General features: G+C 38.0%; 1 protein-coding gene across 1 annotated transcript in view; it reads left to right on the top strand.

Annotated features, from left to right (window-relative positions):
• ATAD2 (ATPase family, AAA domain containing 2) overlaps positions 1-17,416 on the top strand; it is a 31,241-nt gene that overhangs the window by 12,473 nt on the left and 1,352 nt on the right. Inside the window, exons 12-26 of the mRNA XM_009584021.1 lie at positions 627-715; positions 1,059-1,218; positions 2,789-2,879; positions 3,301-3,615; positions 4,936-5,062; positions 6,456-6,639; positions 8,192-8,377; positions 9,739-9,874; positions 10,012-10,208; positions 11,443-11,602; positions 11,959-12,081; positions 12,178-12,327; positions 13,499-13,903; positions 14,600-14,724; positions 17,091-17,219. Coding sequence (XP_009582316.1) covers positions 627-715; positions 1,059-1,218; positions 2,789-2,879; positions 3,301-3,615; positions 4,936-5,062; positions 6,456-6,639; positions 8,192-8,377; positions 9,739-9,874; positions 10,012-10,208; positions 11,443-11,602; positions 11,959-12,081; positions 12,178-12,327; positions 13,499-13,903; positions 14,600-14,724; positions 17,091-17,219 — 2,577 coding nt within the window. The remainder of the gene's footprint in view (positions 1-626; positions 716-1,058; positions 1,219-2,788; positions 2,880-3,300; positions 3,616-4,935; positions 5,063-6,455; positions 6,640-8,191; positions 8,378-9,738; positions 9,875-10,011; positions 10,209-11,442; positions 11,603-11,958; positions 12,082-12,177; positions 12,328-13,498; positions 13,904-14,599; positions 14,725-17,090; positions 17,220-17,416) is intronic.

Genomic DNA, 17,416 nt, shown 5'->3' with positions numbered 1-17,416 from the left:
AGGTTGAAATGTGCTGTGTGTTCTGTCCGAACTGTAATTTTCTGTGGTCAATATTTTTAAGAACAACTCACTCCTTTTCATGTTCTGTCAGTTCCTTCCACTGAAGTGGGTTTGTCAGTGTTTCCTTTTTCATTGGGTTTTTTAGCTGAGATGTATTGGGAAAGACTAATAAAACAAATGAGAAAACCTCACAAAGCAACCCCTCCTTTCCCCAAAAAAAAAAAAACAAACAGCCGCAAAAAAGGTTGCAAGAGGCAAGAGATGGTGGCTTTAGACAGAGCAAAACAGATGCAGGCTGAAAGCATGGTCATTTAAATTCATAACGGAAGCTTGCTTCCAGGACCTGTAATTGAATTAAGTCCCAGCTCTGCTCTTGGTGGTTGCCAAATAGCTGTAAAAACTACTGGTATGATTTGTTTCCTGTCACCCAGTCTCAGTGGGTTGACATAGGCTGCTGCCTTCTGTTACTCATGCCACTTACACCATTAGCTCAATTAGTAGAGATCCCTGATGCTAGTCTGAAAAATCTAGTTCCAGTGACTTTCCAACCACAACATTTTTCATGCATTTTCTATTTAAAATAGTGCTGTTTGACTTATGTCAATATTCCTGCATTTTCATTCTAGGCCTACCAGATGCGACCTTCAATTATTTTCTTTGATGAGATAGATGGCCTTGCTCCTGTGCGGTCCAGTAAACAAGACCAAATTCATAGGTAGTACATTTTTTGTATGTACATAGAAGCTGCTTGACCTTTGTGAAAAGACCATAACGTATTTAACTTTATGTGACACATTCATTTGTCCTGAAAACTCGTAATTCAATGCTACTAAATTTCAGATGATTTTTAAACAATAATTGAAAACAATTCACTAAGCTTAATATCAGCATAAGGCCTGTGTTACCTTATGTATTTTTTTATGTCTTAAAACGAGTCTTTCACTAATCAGCATCTCATCAATAAAAGCTTGTCCTTTTTGAGTGATCATTGGAGAAGGTCATGTAGAACGTAACAAAATTTACTAAACCGGTGAATGAAAATTGTATTTTTCTGTTAGCTCTATTGTATCAACACTTCTGGCACTTATGGATGGCTTAGACAGCAGAGGAGAGATTGTGGTAATCGGAGCCACCAACAGACTGGATTCTATAGATCCTGCTCTACGAAGACCCGGACGCTTTGATCGAGAGTTCCTCTTCAGCTTGCCAAATAAAGAGGTCAGAACTTAAACAACTTAAACTCAACCTTAATGCTAATGTGGCAACGTCCATCTTTATAACAAAATCATGTAACAATGCAGTATCACGGAGCAGTTAAAGTCGAAATCAGTATTGTACCACTTGGACAAGAGAGGGATATTGGAGAGACTGCGTTGTACTGTGGAGGGCAGATCTGGTACTGAATATATATGATTATGATGATTTCAACAAATAGTTCTGTAATTAGTTTTGGTTTCATTGTGACCAGCCAAGAAAATGGGATGCTGCTAGTCACTGAAATGTTTAAGTAAGAATGAATGTCTGAATTAGCTATAAATTACTGCTATCTCATCTTGAAAATGAAAGAAATGGTGTGCACACAAGAATTCCTTTTTGCTAACAAAAACTTTTATCCAGGCTGGTGCTCGAGCAAATTAAAATTTTTCATTCCCAAAGTGGTTCATGTTTGCTTATTTATTTAATCCACTTAGGCACTTTCACCCTGAAGTGCTCTTGCTCTCAGTTCTTGGTTTATGAATGGATAGTGTTGGATTGTTCCCAGGCTGGGTATCCTGGGAGATACCTATAAGTATTTTGGGATCTGACATTCTTACTGATACTTATTAACAGGGAGTTGGACAAAGATGTGAAGTACACTGCACAGGTGCAGGGCTGGGGAAGCTTCTAGTTCAATGGCAATAGCTAAGCAATGAGAAAATAGGTATATAGCAACTAAAAAATATTGGGGGGGAAGGTAGTGTGCAAAACTGGAACCCTGTTTTTGTGGTTTGTCTCTGGCTATCACTGATACTTCTTTTTCTTTTACTACACTTTTTGGAAAAAGGATAAAATACTTACTGGATTGAAGGCTAGTAAAAGTGCACTGAACATTTGTCTCCAGTTTTTATCTGCTTTCAGGAACAGGAGAGGAGGTCCCATGAAACAGATATAATACATGATTCCCTAGTGTGGAAGAATTCTAGAAATCTGCCATAATTAATCTGTGTACCAGGAAATACTTAAATGAAAGTCTTGCTAAGATCAGAGATGAAGATAGGCAACATTTGACATTTTCTGGATCGGTGACAGTAGTTTAAGTCATAATTACTGTTCTTCTTTGTAGTAATTGTAGCAATTTGAAATGTAGTGCTAGGACTGTTTTCCTTGAATGAACTGGCAGAAAAATAAATTTGATAAACTAATGAGACTGTCACCATGAGATTTTGCTAAAGTTGTGAGAATATTCTTTGATGAAAAATCTCTGTTTGCAGATACGTTTTTTTACTACAATTTTTTCCTCAGGATCATTAGGTCTCATACTTGTGGAAACTTACTTTTTATGGAAGCTATAAATGCCTTTCATTTCACTGCAGGCTCCCAGAAAGAGTTTAATGTAACAAATTGAGAACTATTATATTTCCTGCTTGAAAAAGCAGAGAGCGTATTAACTGAACTTTAAAATACTTAGAAGTTTAGCAGATAAGAAAAGTATTTGTATTAATGTGAGGGGTTTTGGGGTTTTGTGGTGTTTTGGGTTTTTTTAAGAGAAAACTTAAGACAAACTAAAATGCAACCATTTTGTTTCCAGGCTAGAAAAGATATTTTCAAGATTCACACACGAGACTGGACTCCTAAGCCATTGGACGTGTTTCTTGAAGAGCTAGCTGAAAAATGTGTTGGTAAGTTTGAAAACAAAGTGAGTTGCTGCATGTGACTGAGTCCTAAGAAATCTGAGCTTGTACCAGGCAGTACCCAGGCTCTTGTGCCTTGCTGCAAAGCGAGGCAGTGAGGCAGCTGGCACGCCTTGGGAGCAAACGAAGTTAGATGCTTCTTTTAATTTTCTTTTCGTCTCTCAGAACATTGAATGGGTTTGGGGCATCTTCCTCAGGAGCAAAGTTTTGATTAGGAGGCTGCTTCATAAGTGCCAGATATCAGGCTGCAAGCCACGTAACAAAACTTCTCTGCAGTGCAGTAACTCTTTAAATTCTCTCTTAACCTGTTAATTTTTGGCTGAAGTCTTTCAGTGTTGTACTTTGGAAACCTTGACCTTCTGTGTTGCCTGAGACTGACGTAACATTTGATTCTTGTTTTGCTTATTAGGATACTGTGGTGCTGATATTAAATCCTTATGTGCTGAAGCTGCCCTCTGTGCTTTGCGCCGCCGCTATCCTCAGATATACAAAAGTAGTGAGAAACTGCAGTTAGATATCACTTCTATTAAAATAACAGCAAAGGATTTCGTCATGGCCATGCAGAAGACTGTTCCAGCTTCACAGAGGGCTGTGGCTTCACCTGGGCGAGCGCTATCACCTATTTCAAAACCACTGCTTGAAAACATGCTAGCAAGAATTTTACAAGCCTTGCAGAGAGTATTTCCCCATGCAGCGCTTGCACTAAAGAAGGACCAGCAGCAAGGTATAACAATAACATCCACTTATTTAAAATTCTGCCAAAGCAAAAACTTCTGATTTGTGCAGTCAACATACACAAGCCTCTTAGCCGTAATAACAATAGAATTTTATAATATGCATGTGCATGCCTTTATTTCAGGAATATCGTGCATAGTTTTTATTCTGCATTCTAAACTGAAGTGCTGGATGGGAGCTGGGAATGACTCGCAATACGCAGTAGAGAACTATGTGTTCGCTACTAGAGCAGCCTGTTTCTGGCAGTAGCTAACATATTTATCATTTGTAGAGATGGATTTAAGGTTTAATGTATGAGGCACCTCTTTCAAAATAAATATTTAAATGGGGGGGGAAGGGCATTTTTATATGAATGCTTCTAATTCCCGTCTGAAGAATGTTAGGACCACAATACAAGTATAAGTGGTTTAAGCTAAATACTGTTTTAGCTATCATGATTTTTAACCATAGTCTCTCAGTTTAAATATTTGTGGATCACATTGTAGACTTCCATGTGAGATCAGAACGTTTTAGTAGTGTATACTTTAGGGCTTGGCTTGCACAGCATATGTGAGCTCACACTCCTGACTGCATCAGCCTTGATCAGGTTTAGTCTGTCAGTTGGTGAGAGCAAATAAATTGATAAACTCACTCCAATCCTGATTAATGGAGATCCATGAATAGTTAGTTGTTATGCGAATCCCTTGAGAATATCCTACCAGTATTACTCCCAGTAGAGCTGGGAGATAAGTTTGCATTGGTAAAATAGAGGCAGAAATCCACTAACAAAATAAAAGCAGTGAGGCTACAGGATTGGTAATTGCATCCCCTTTCTGTTTTCCCCCTTCCATTTTCTCCTCCTTCGGTGATCTTTGAGGAGCCTTATTTAGAAGATGTGTTAGTCTATATATTCTGACTCACTAGTCCTAGACAAATGGAAGTCTACGGCCATCACATTCACTTAATTCCCCCACTTCCAGGGGGGCAACCTGCTCCAGAAAGAAGTGGCCTCGTTGGGTTTTTCAAGTGTCCAGGAACTACAGAAGTTGTTTCTAATCATTTTTATTCTAAGGAAAAAACCTCCCAAGTTTTCACCAACAGAGAGACGTACCTTATGCAAATCATGGGATGTAGGGCAGCTTTGTAGAGACTTGTGCAATCTCCTTAGATCTGTGGTAGGATGAACTCTTCAGAAAATAGCATTCAGCGTGTGCCCTCAAATGAAGAAATACAAGATAAGGGGTTTCCAGCACTGATTTAGAAGCTGTATTAATGCGAGAGCGAGATATGGATTATTTAGGAAAGTTAACAAACCTCTCTTGTCTTTCAGACAGTTTAAATCACATTTTAAGAAACAATGCAATTGACAGTGATGAGGAATCACCATCAATCTTTGAAGATAAGCCAACGCATAAAATGCCTGGTAGACAAAAGGAAAAATTTCTCAATTTTAGCAGGTAAATGTTTGTCCTCTTTATGTTTACATTTTTAAGATGGCTGGGTCTGTGAACAGTTTTGGCATGAGGGGTGGTACATGAAGGAGTAAAATGTGTGTGTGGGGGGGGTGATCAATATTTGCAAGAAGTAAGTGTGAAGATCCAGCTGGGTACTAATGTTCTAATGGAGTACACTGCCATAACCCATCAAACTGAACAGCCCAGCCCTCTTTTCCTAAGTCAAAGTGGTCCACAGACTATTAGAACGTGTTGATTGAATCCATGGTATTCCTTGAAAGATTAAAGACCAAAGAAATGTGCTGTCTGTCCTTTTAATGAAAAAACCTGTATGGATTTGTGTAGCCATCTTTTGTTGCCCTTCTACCTTCCAAAATTGTTTAACCAGTATCAAATTATGTAGCAGAAACAAAATTTAGAAATGGTTTGTTAAAACACTGTGAGAAAAACTTAAACAATGTCTGCATTTTGTACCTTTAACCTACTAAGTTTATATTGATCTTTTGACTCATTTTAATGTGGAAGTTGTATAAGCCAACAGTTGAAAAAATAGATTTTTGTCGTCAGTGTTGGGTCAGTTATTTTTCTCAATTTCTATTGCTGTGCTGTCCAGAAAATCTTCTGACCTGCTGAGCTTGGTTAGGTCTCTAGGATCTTTGACTTCAGCCAGCAAAGGTACAACAGTATTGTGGTGGAAAAAACAAATGCTCTTCACGAATGTGTTTCATGCTAGTAAAGCAAGATTACAAGGAAATTAATACACAATTCAAAGATGAAACAATTAAAATGACTGAATAAATTAAATATAAATCTTATACATATTTAGTGTACTGCTGTAATTTAACCAGTCCAATTGTGTACTACTTCAGATACAGCTAATGTATTTCAGTGCCCACATTAATTTTTTTCTAGAAACGTTGTTCTGCTCCTTCCTTCGCACTATCTCCAGTAACTATGGCCAAATTTCAGCTAAACTTGAGTGATGTAGAGATCTCACAGTTACTTAAACTCAAGACCTACTGAAAACTGGTGTGTACGGGCGGTGAAGAGATCCAGATTGGTGTGTGCTGAGAGAGAGAGAGTTATTTTTCCCCATACCAGGTTACTGACCAGTTGCCGTGTGTGTATTTAGCTGGACAGTCCCCCTGCTGTTACTTAATCCAGCCAAACAAATAGCAGTCGTGCTGGGGATTGGCAGGATTTCTTAGGGGAGTTATGGTACAAGTTTGTAAGAAAATGGGCTTTGATAGTCTTCCTGATGACAGGCCAGCTTATTATTTGCTGGAATATGGAGAGTATTTACAAAAAAAACCAAAAAGTATAGGAAAAAACCTTTAACATCTGTGTGCCTATTCATCATTTCATTTTTAAACTTATTTTCTTCTTCTTGTTCTAGAAATGCTTATTACCAGCCAACATCTTGCAGGCCACGGTTCTTACTAGTTGGAGAGCCAGGATATGGGCAAGCTTCTCACTTGGCACCTGCAGTAATACATGCCCTTGAAAAGTTTCCGGTTTATACACTAGACTTATCTGTTTTGTTTGTTAGCATCACATCACCGGAAGAAACATGTGCACAGGTATCTTTTTTTCTCTTCAATCTCATAGGATTCATGAACTGTATATAAACTAGCAAAGTAAGCAAAATTCATTGTTAATGAAGGTGGCCTGGTTTGAATGTGCTGTTATATTTACTTCTGTCTGAAAATCCACTTCTAGATCGAATGATACCGAATAAGGATGTCGTACAGGGCCATATTTTCCATTCCAAATTAAACAGTGAGGATGTTGCTAGCAGCTCGGGAAGCTGGGAGGTGCTCCTAATAAATTCCTCTTTGTGGCAAGAAATCCTGCCCATCTCGGTGGGATCCAGAAAGTTGTTTTCATTGCTTTTTAAGAGTCTGTGCTTCCAGTAGATGGCTCTGCATCAGCCTGACTGCATCATGCATTTTTTGTAGCCTTTTTTTATAATATCTGTAAGGCAATCAGGGTTTGGGGGGAAAAAAAGTGTTTCTTTTTTTACATATACAGCTTCTACTGCTGCAGTATATGCAGTAAAAGCATTAAAATTCATGGAACACTTACATTTGTACACTGGTGTGTTTTTCTTAACTAGGAAAATTAAATATAAGCAGATTTAGTGCTGTTTTCCTTTTTACTTCTAGGCAGGAAATCCATTTAATTGTTTGGCATCACTGTATTAAAGTATTTTGACCTTTAGTAGCAGCATTTGAGAGCCCTACAAGTAAGGACAGACACGTTACGTGACTGGATACTCATTTGTCACATAAGAGGAACAATTCCTTTTTTGTTATGTGATGGTTGCATCTGCAGTCATGTAACTACCATGTCTAGTGGCTGCCCAGATATGCCACGTGCGCTTCCCATCTTACGACAGGAACTCCCTGAATATTGATAATCTGAAAGGGTGCACGAAGAAATTTGTCATGTGAAAGGACTGTTGCCACGTCCCTCATGCAGTAGATGCCTGTCCTCTTCTATGATTGAGGTACCATCTGTAGGCAATGGCTTGTGGTCTTCCAAAGCACTTAATCTGGTCTGATGGATCCTTTGGTATTGAGAGGCTGTGAGTGATTTAGCTATTCAGGCAGGCTGAAGATTTGTCACCTCTTATAAAATGTACTTGAAATTATGAATTGTAACCAGGCTTCTTCTGCAGTGTCAGCCCTCGTCTTTTCACGTAGGTCTTTCTTTGTTCATACTGTGCTCCATACTGACTTGGATATGTGCCCACTTTGAATTGAAAATGGTGTAGTCGCAGTCATGTAGCGATTTACCCAGACTAATACATCTTGCTGAAGGGTTAGTCTTGTTCTTTCAGGCACACCACCAAACCAGCTGAGTTGTGAGGCTCTTTAGGAGTCATCTTACACCTAAGTAGTTTTGAAATCAGGCAGAGATTCAGGTCTGTTTCTGTCTGTGTAGCAATATCTATATTTGAGTCAAAGTGAAAATTTTACCCTATTGTTAAGGAGTTGTTCTTTTGTTGGTTTATTTTGATGTTTTGGCTTCATGTACTCCTATTTCGTAAGACAGTTTGACTGATACGTAGTTATTTATTAGCCTATTCTACCTGGTTTAGTTTTCTTATCCAAGCTTTCATTTTACCAGTTGATGCGAGAAGCTCAAAGAACAGCACCGAGTATAATTTATATCCCACATATCCATTTGTGGTGGGAGGCTGTTGGAGCTACATTGAAAGCTACTTTTACAACACTACTGCAGAACATTCCAACATTTGCTCCAGTTTTGCTGCTTGCAACATCTGATGTGTGTCATGTAGATCTCCCAAAAGAGGTATTTCTGTTGATACTTTTCTGACTCGTTTTTTCAATTTCTTGTTAATTTATAAATCCTTTAAGCATTGGAGTACTCTGCACTCTTAAGCAAATTCATACTGTTATTACTCAGGCACCCTAACCAGGTCTCTTAAAATTTGCTTAGAGAAAACAATGCCGAAAGCATTTGTCTAAAGTGTTTTCCGAGTAAAGAGATTGACTTTGACGCAACTTTTTCTCCTTTCTCACACACTCATGCTTATTAGACAGATGTGTAAATTTACTTCAGACAATAATTCCAGTGACTTCAAGATAGTTAGGTATGTACTTAGTCAAGAATATATGGTGCTTGAAATGTAAATGGGAAAAAGGTATTTTTACTGAGAGGTGAAAGATATTTTTACTGAAAAAGTACAGTGGTCATACTGTTAATGATGGAATGTAATTTCAAATTTAAATTCTTTAATAAAAATTTCAATTTCTTTCTTCATATAGGTGAAAGCTTTACAAATTAGAAAGCCAAGTTCCAACTTCTGTTTAAGTAACTTGGAAATCAATTTTTAGTTGTATTCCTTAACAAAATTCAGTAAGAGTAGACGCTTAGCTTTCTAGATATGAGATGCTTTAGTTGTATTCCTTAACAAAATTCAGTTAAGAGTACACGCTTAGCTTTCTAGATATGAGATATGCATTAAAGGAAGGTGTTCAAAATGTGAATATGCTGCTCTGTTTATTTTGTCTCAGTTACTGGGGGGGGCTGTTACCTAGATGTGTTTATCATCAAATGCTTTGAAAGGGCTTAACGTTCTACAGAAGTTTTTATACTGTTAATAAATTCCTTCTAAAATAAGTATGGAAATTTCTTCCATACCTTTTGGCAGTAGAGACTGAAAAATGAAGTAAAACTTGGAAGTATGCAACTTCAGACACCTCATTTAAATTAATTTTAAAAAAAAAAAAAAGCAAACCCAAACCAAACCAAAACAAAAAAACCCAAACACCTTACCAAAAAGCCCACACGTGTCTCGTGAACCCTGCCTGTTCCCTCTATAGCTGCCATAAAGATTCAAATTAAAGGACAGAAGGCAGGTAAATACAAAATAAGCAGTCTTGGAGGTAGTGAATGTCACCACTTTATCAGTGTATCATATGGTCCCTTCATTGGGCTTTAACTCTAGAGGTGTACCTTAGAGAAGATAGTTTAATTTGCCATGCTAACCTATGAAAATCCAGCCTTTTAAGGCCAAAAAGACAACTTTTCACAGTTTGTCTTATCCAGATGATTGTTCAGTTTAATTTAGAAAGGTACTCATCTTTTTGGAATAGAATATGAATTTGTGTGGCCTTATATCTGAAATATCTTTTCTCCTCATGCTTTAGGTAAAAGAATTGTTTATTAATGATTATGAAGAAGTTTTCAAAATCCAGTTGCCTAATAAGGAAGAAAGAAGAACGTTTTTTGAGGACTTAATTTTAAATCAAGCTGCTAAACCTCCTGCATCGAAAAACACCACAGGTGAGGATATGCTACTTTGCTAACTGTAAGTTAATAGCTATACAGTATTTGCTTTGGTGGTAATTTTATATCAATAATTTTTCATATGCTTGTATTTGAGTTCCATAAATTGACTAGAAGTTTCTGATTAATTTAAGCTTGGCAGACATTGGAAGTACTGCCTGTAGCACCGCCGCCTAAACCTCGACAGCTGACAGAGGAAGAAATAAGACAGCTGGAGGAGCAGGAGGAGGATACGTTGCGTGAACTTAGGATTTTCTTAAGGGATGTGACTCACAGACTTGCCGTTGACAGACGTTTCAGAGCATTTACAAAGCCTGTTGACCCAGAAGAGGTAAATTAGTGTTGATCTGTAATATCATTTTATCTGTATGTATTCATAATTTCTCTGTGTTTGTATTTCTCAGTGTTTGTGTACTCTTTATAGGAAGGTTTATCTTTGTTTTTAGGACTGTACTATTCCGATTTTTCAAGAAGCAGGAAGTAAATTTTGCTTTTACTTTTGCTGACTCTTTGAGGCTCACTGAAAGCCCCAGGTTCCTTCTAAAACGTCTTTAGAACTTTAGAATATTTCAGTTGGAAGGGACCTACAACGATCATCTAGTCCAACTGCCAGTTAGACCAATGCCAACACACCAAAAGGCTTTGATATGTAGGCATGTTACAGCACTGAAAAGCAGAAAGATCTCTTTCTTTATAATTATAAACAGTATCTATATGACTGTTTTAATAAAGCCTAAAGCTCTTTAATTGACTGTCAATAGTTTCTGTGAGAACAGGAGTAGAAGTAGCAGTTTTTAAAATAAATTCTAAGATTGTATTCTTTGTATCATCTGGGGCTCCTCAGTATAAGATCAACCATAAGGGCTGTGTGGTTTCTTCTTCCTCCCATACACTTGTTATGTCTCTTTTTCTCATTTAATTTATTGAATAAGTCTAAGCCAGGGGCATATACTTCAAAGTCAGCTGTAGTTTTAATACAGCTTTGCATTTCAGCAAAGTCCTGTTCCCCTAAGCATCCACTGAGTTGTCTTTCCCTTTACTTCTGGTTTCTGAGATGTGAATAATCTAAACAAACATAGATGTCCTCATCTAAACTAGTCATTAGGCTTCTTATATGGTCTGAGTAAAGAAATCAGCAGCTCTGGGTCCAGTTATCTCATTCTAAAGTAGATGCCTAGGACAGATACTACAAAGGTGCAATTTCTGGAGCCTTTTCTTGCTGCCAACAACACAGAGAATCTCGGGTGACTTTACCGAGAAATGTTTCTTTGCTGTGATTTTCTGAAGTGAAGTGAAATAAATCCCCCTCTGGGTGTCTGATTCCTTCTCCGCCCCACACATGCTTCTGACCTCCCTGCTTCTTTTTTTCCCTCTTCTGGTCTGTGTCTTCAAAGCCAGTTGAAATAGCCCTTCTATTTTCAAGAAACTAGCTGGTTAATTTCTGCATCTTTGGATGTGTCATAAATATTGGGGTTTTTTAAGAAGTCCTTTATCTGACTTTATTAAAATAATTAATTTTGGTAGATACTATGTTAAATCCCTGAGCATGTATATTTCATTTGTAGGTACCTGATTATGACGCAGTTATTAAACAGCCCATGGACCTGTCGGCAGTTCTCTCTAAAATTGACTTGCACCAGTACCTAACTGCAGGAGACTTTCTAAAAGACATCGATCTAATCTGTAGCAATGCTTTAGAGTACAACCCAGATAAAGACCCTGGAGGTGAGGATGTGTTTTTATCCCTGATTTGGAAAAATTTAAAATGTATAAATTGATAAATGTTGTCTGTGGAGAGTAGACTTGGGATTAGATAATTTTAAAGATCCACAGAGAGCATTTCTTGCCAGGTTGTAAATGTTGTAGCATTAAACTACTTGAGCATGAAATTGTGATAGAAGTGTTGATCAGTAACTAGTGCTTTTGCTTTAATAATTAACTTTTATGTTGTTATGCTGAAAATAGTCACTGAGATAACCTTTCAGAACCTACCTATGAAAAGAGCAAAATCTTTCTAGGTAATCAAATAAAGGATTTCATTGGCTGGTAGAAAATACTCAGTTCTGACTGTAAAATTTCAGATCGCCTCATTAGGCACAGAGCTTGTACTTTGAGAGATACTGCATATGCCATAGTGAGGGAAGAAATGGATGAAGATTTTGAACAACGCTGTGAAGAAATTCAAGAATCTCGTAAGAAAAGAGGTGTGTTTTTTGACGCTAAGGATTTTAAGACTTGTCTCAGTATTTGTAACCAACAATGCAAGGCACAATTCTTTGCTATCTGTTCTTTATTGCAAGGTTGTAGCTCTTCAAAGTATGCTCCATCTTACTACCGTGTAATGCCAAAGCAGAACTCTGTTCCTGGGTGTAAGAAAGCAGACCCAAAGTGTAATGAAAAAACGAAGATGCCAGCAGCGCCTGTAGATTGCAGTACACCCCGCCCTAACGGCAAGTTGCATTTTATTCAGACTTTCTTGGAGAAGGTGCTAAAGTCACTGATACGTTCTCTGTTCTTGTGACATAACAGGTTTCTGTGATGCCTGCTGGTTCTTCATGCCAGAAGCATTACATTTTTTTAATTTGCTTCAAAATGTGAGTTAAATCCAGAGGTCATTCATTCAGTATGGTTACGAAGCTCACGAACAGTGGTTGATTTACATTGTAAAACACTGGCCTTGATGGCCTAAATTGCTACCTCTTGAAGTAAAAAATGTTGTACATGGCAGTTCCTGAATATTCAACTAGTTTTTAGTTATATGAAACAGTATTTTTCCCTTCCCTGCCCTCAAATGCTAAAATCTATGCCACTTCTTACTGTGATTTCCAATTGAAGGGGGAAAGGGGAAGAAAAAGGGGAGCAATAATAATAGATATGTAAAGGAAAGATCATTATTTCCTCACTTTTCTAATGAAAAAGACATGAAAGAACAAAGGGACTTGGGTCTTTTTCAGTTAAAATGCATGACATGGAGTGAAGTTTCCTGGTCTCACTGGCATGACTGGGAGTTTTGCCACTGACTTCACCCATACGCTTTGTGCAGTACTCCATGAATACAAAGAATGGTGGGTTTCTCTAGAGGGCAAAAATGCGGTTTGTTTTAAACAAGGTTAACTGAATCAGAAAGCATACGAGGTGTAGTCTTTACGGACAATTTTTTCTCCAGCAAATATTCCCTTAAAATTGTTTCTAACTCTGCCCAATGTGTGTTTAGCTTTTGGAGTTCACAGCTTTATAACAGATTTGAAGAAGGGCTCATCTCCAAATGCTTTTCTGTTGTTCATTTATATTAGTTCACGTAGTAAGACAGTAAGCAACTTCACCTAATAACCTTGCTTTGTAGTAATACTTTCTATCTTAAGTAAGAATTTTCTGCTCATAAAATCTTGAAGCTGATGGTTTTGTGAATTAAATTCTGTAGCTAGCTTTTTAAAATCTAATAGCAAATTGACCTCATTAACTTGCAGCTCTTTCTCTAGACACATGTAGGGAGACAGACAATGGTACTTGAGCTCCTTTGATCATTTTCCTTGTAAGTCAAGTAAGATGAGGATGCTAGATTTTGAAGGAAGAACTGTTTTGGTAATGTTTTGGATTACTTTTTCTGATATCTCTTTGTAGATATGTCAAAAAGAAAACGCAGAAAGAACAAAGGGTCTTCAGGTGTCGCAACAAAGAGGAGGAATTTTCAGTTCAATAAAGAGAATAAAGTTCCGGAAGACCAAAATGAAGTAGAGAGTGATGAAGAGTCTCCAGAAAAACATGTTTCTAACACGGATCACACTGAAGTTGAGTCCACACAGGATTCTTCTATGGAAGAAAATGAAAACGTACTTCAAGAACGACAGAAAAATGGGAATGAAAATAAATCTGGGACAGAAAAAGAAAGAGAGAGTGTTCTCCTTGTGGCTAAATCTGCTTCTGAAAAGAAGAGTGTCATGCTTCCTGAACGTTCAGACCTAAGAAAGGAGAGTGAAATGCCAGATTGCAAAATAGCAGAAAGTTCTGAAGACGGAGATTCAAATGGTAAGTGAAAGGTCAAACAGGTCATTTAGCTCCTCTTTCTTCCTGAGGAGGATTACACTGTTTATTAGGTGTTAGCCTTCTTTAATTCCATTCTATTATTTCTGTTGTATCTCTCTAAAATCAGCACACAGTGTTTCTTGCATAGTGATGCTGCCCCTCTAGTTATGCTAGCTAAACTCATGTTTTTCTGCTGCTGCTGGTTTTTTGATTCTGAAGTTTGTTTTTCAAATGGTACCTAACTGAAAAACAATCATTGCCTTTCTTTTATTGTATAAGTATCTTCCCAGTAATAAGCAGCGTAAGTTAAAAAACTGTACTTCAAACAGTGTGGACCCAGAGTCACATGTGGAATAGAAGACTTATGTCCTAATGTTTGCAATCTAAGATCTGTTTCCTAACCTAAATTACTTTGCAGTTTTACCATGCAGTGCTGTAATGCCAACGTGACTATATTTTTTTCCTGTTTTTACCCTGCCTTTTTCTCTAGTGCTTTTTTTCGTGTGTGAGCTTCTAATTTTTATGGAGCAGTGACTTTTGCCAGAAAGAAAGTGAAAGTCCAGTATTTCTCAGTGAAAAAACGGTAACAGGTCTGTCTCTGTCATCGCAGAGAGAGGCTATTCCAGGTACATGATACTTCACTGATACTGTATCCCAGATAAACAAAAATCCTGACTGAAGAAATTTGTGTCATTCCAGATTCATGGGTACATCGTATGACTCATGCAAGACGTTCTCGGATAGAAGAGCAACAGGTGATAGGTGTCGAGAAAGCAATGGAAATTCTCACACAGCCAGTGATTGTGGATTACTATGAGCTCAAAGTAAGTTTCATTTCAATTTTGTTAATACTGAAGTAGGACATCTTCTTGCTACATGTGCAGTTGTAAATTGTCAGTTGTTAACCAGTGCCAATTAAAACAACGTATGGGAAGGATATACAGCTTGTGAAAGAATTCAACCTGTAATGGACTATGACTGTTGTGTTTCCACACCTGGTGTAGACTGCTGTTCTTGCTTTTGGTGAACTAAATTTTAGGAGACTGGATTCTCTTCCCAATTTCCATTTAAAAGGGCTTGTTGAATTTTAAACTAGCCCACTGACAACCTGCTAGTACTGTTGGTTATTAATGTCTTAACAGTTTTTATGATGGATTTGGGGGTTTTGTTTTGGGTTTTGCATGTTGTCATTTATTAGGAACCTGAAAAGGACCTTTATTTCTAGCAGTGATTACTTTAAACCTGAAGTTAGCAGGTTGGCATAAAGCTTATCATGCATAAAATACTAATACCTGCTTTTCTGAAATTCTTTCAAAATCCAGTGTTAGAATTCTGTATTCACACAGTTACAGTGTTAAAAGGTTCTTCCAGTCCCTCGTAGGAGAGAAGTTGCTCTCCTAGGCTGCAGTTGGGGAAGGGGTTAAAAATGGGACTAGCTGCTGGGAGTAAAAGAGGTTCCTTTGCATGAATTGGAGAGTATAGAACAAGGACCTGATCTTCAGGGGATATTGCAGTGATGAAAATGAGAAAAATTGCTAGGTTGGAGTTCTGGAAGTTGGCCAATGCAGAGGAGGGCTGCTGTTTACCTGCCATGATGAGAAAGGGACTATTACATGGATGTTTCCCCTGTGTGGGGAGAACGTGACCAATCCCCTTTGGTGAAGGGGCTTGTCAACACAATTTCTGTTACATTTTTAAACTGTGACCTACTTTGTAGAGGTGAAACTAACTTTTTAAAGCTGGCTTCCTAAGAAAGCAGATTTCAGGGGGTTTTGTGGTTCATGTCTGTCTGTGTATGTAGAGAAGCCACATAGGTTTTGCATAGAGTCAGGGCGCTAATAGCATGTGCTCCAAAGTTACTGCCCACTGGAGAAATGGTATGGTAGAGCTCTTATACGTTTCAGCTGTGAGGAGAGCTACAGTTGTGAAACATGTCTTTTAGAAAACTTGTTTCATTAACATGGGTGCCATTGGAACTAGCTGCTCGTACCAGAGAGCCTCTTTGGAACTCATCTGCAGTGAATAAGCTAGGTGAACCTCCAAAATGTAGCTGCTTGGTTTTGTTTGGGGTGGTTTTGTTCATTTATTTGCTTGGTTAATAGGCCTAGAACTTTATGAACACATAGAAGAGCATGCAGTCATCTATGTGGCAGCAATTAGAAATAGTTTCACACGGGATGTTGACCATACACCTCTGTCACACACTACCTTTTCTGTTTGCAGCAGCTGAAAGCACGCTGTGTGGTTTTTGTGCGTCTTATCTGTATGTTGTATAGAATGAAATTGAGGGGAATACTCAAATTTTGTGCTAGCTGATCTGAGGGAGGCAGAGTTTGATGACAGGCAATTGTGAGGCAGTAATATTTTCATTTGGTGTGGCTGCTCTCTTAAGCTGCATCTTCACAGCCTCATACAACACAGATACTGAACAGCCACAGCAGTGGGAGAAGGTGCTGCCAGTAGCTTGTTACGGTTGCTTTCCCAGAGATTATCACCTTCACATCTTTGGTAACAGAAATGACTGTGTGAGAGACTGGTAATCTGCTACACGCAGAGTCACTCTGCTAGTTTATCCACTCTTCAGTTTAAAGGTAGGAGCTCACTGATCTGACTTTGCTTCCTGATCTGCTTCAGACACTTGAGCAGTGTGTTCTGCCAGCACAGCTGTAGGCACGGTACACGTTCAGCTAATGGGTAAAGGTGAGCACCTCAGGGTGCTTCCGCTTCCAGCTGGCACAGCTCTATCGAGAAGATCTGTAGCCTGGCTTCCAAAGATCCGTTTTACCGTGCCCTGCATTGCAGCAACAGTTTCTCTAATGAAATGCAACAGTGGCTTTGCTGTGGCAGCAACTCTACGACAAAGTGGATTGTGTCATTCCCTGCTGTTCTGGAAGGCGTTGATTTGCAATTATGATCGTTGATGTGATAGATTGATCAGTAATAAAATATTGTCTGAAATTTAAGCCTTCCTTTTCTCTGAAGTATGAAAAATTAACTTACTTTCTCCAGTTAAATCTTGTGAGGTATATAATCTGTTCTCTGAAGTGTCACTCATATTTTATTTAGCAATATAAGAAAGTAGCATGTCACTTGTGTTGTATTGTTATTGTTTAGCTTCTGAAAACATAAAGAGCCTATTCTAAGGATCTTGCGCTATTCTAAACTTGTAGTTTCCATTTTTTTTCTTCAGCAACTGTTGCATTTTGTCACTGTGATAACTAAGAACTTCAATATATTTCACTTGGAAAAAGTATATGCTGTTCTTAGTCAGTGCATTTACCAACATCGGGAAGATTACGACAAAACCGAATTAGTGAAGGTAAATTTTTTTTCTCATAGCACTTTCTATCACTGTTATGCATGTATGTGTTATGCATATGTATGTGGACATCACGCTTATTTAGCATTACTCTTTAGTGCTTAGTTGCCTGTGTTACAAGACTTTTTCATTTCAGTCTGGAAGGCATTTATCCATATTGCAAAACCATTGTTGTATTTGGCATAATTGTTGGCAGT

The sequence above is a fragment of the Fulmarus glacialis genome, unplaced genomic scaffold (genome assembly GCF_000690835.1).
Source record: "Fulmarus glacialis isolate BGI_N327 unplaced genomic scaffold, ASM69083v1 scaffold3968, whole genome shotgun sequence".
In the NCBI taxonomy this organism is placed as follows: domain Eukaryota; kingdom Metazoa; phylum Chordata; class Aves; order Procellariiformes; family Procellariidae; genus Fulmarus; species Fulmarus glacialis.
The sequence above is the reverse complement of the archived record's forward strand: the minus strand, read 5'-3'. Positions and strand labels throughout refer to the sequence as shown.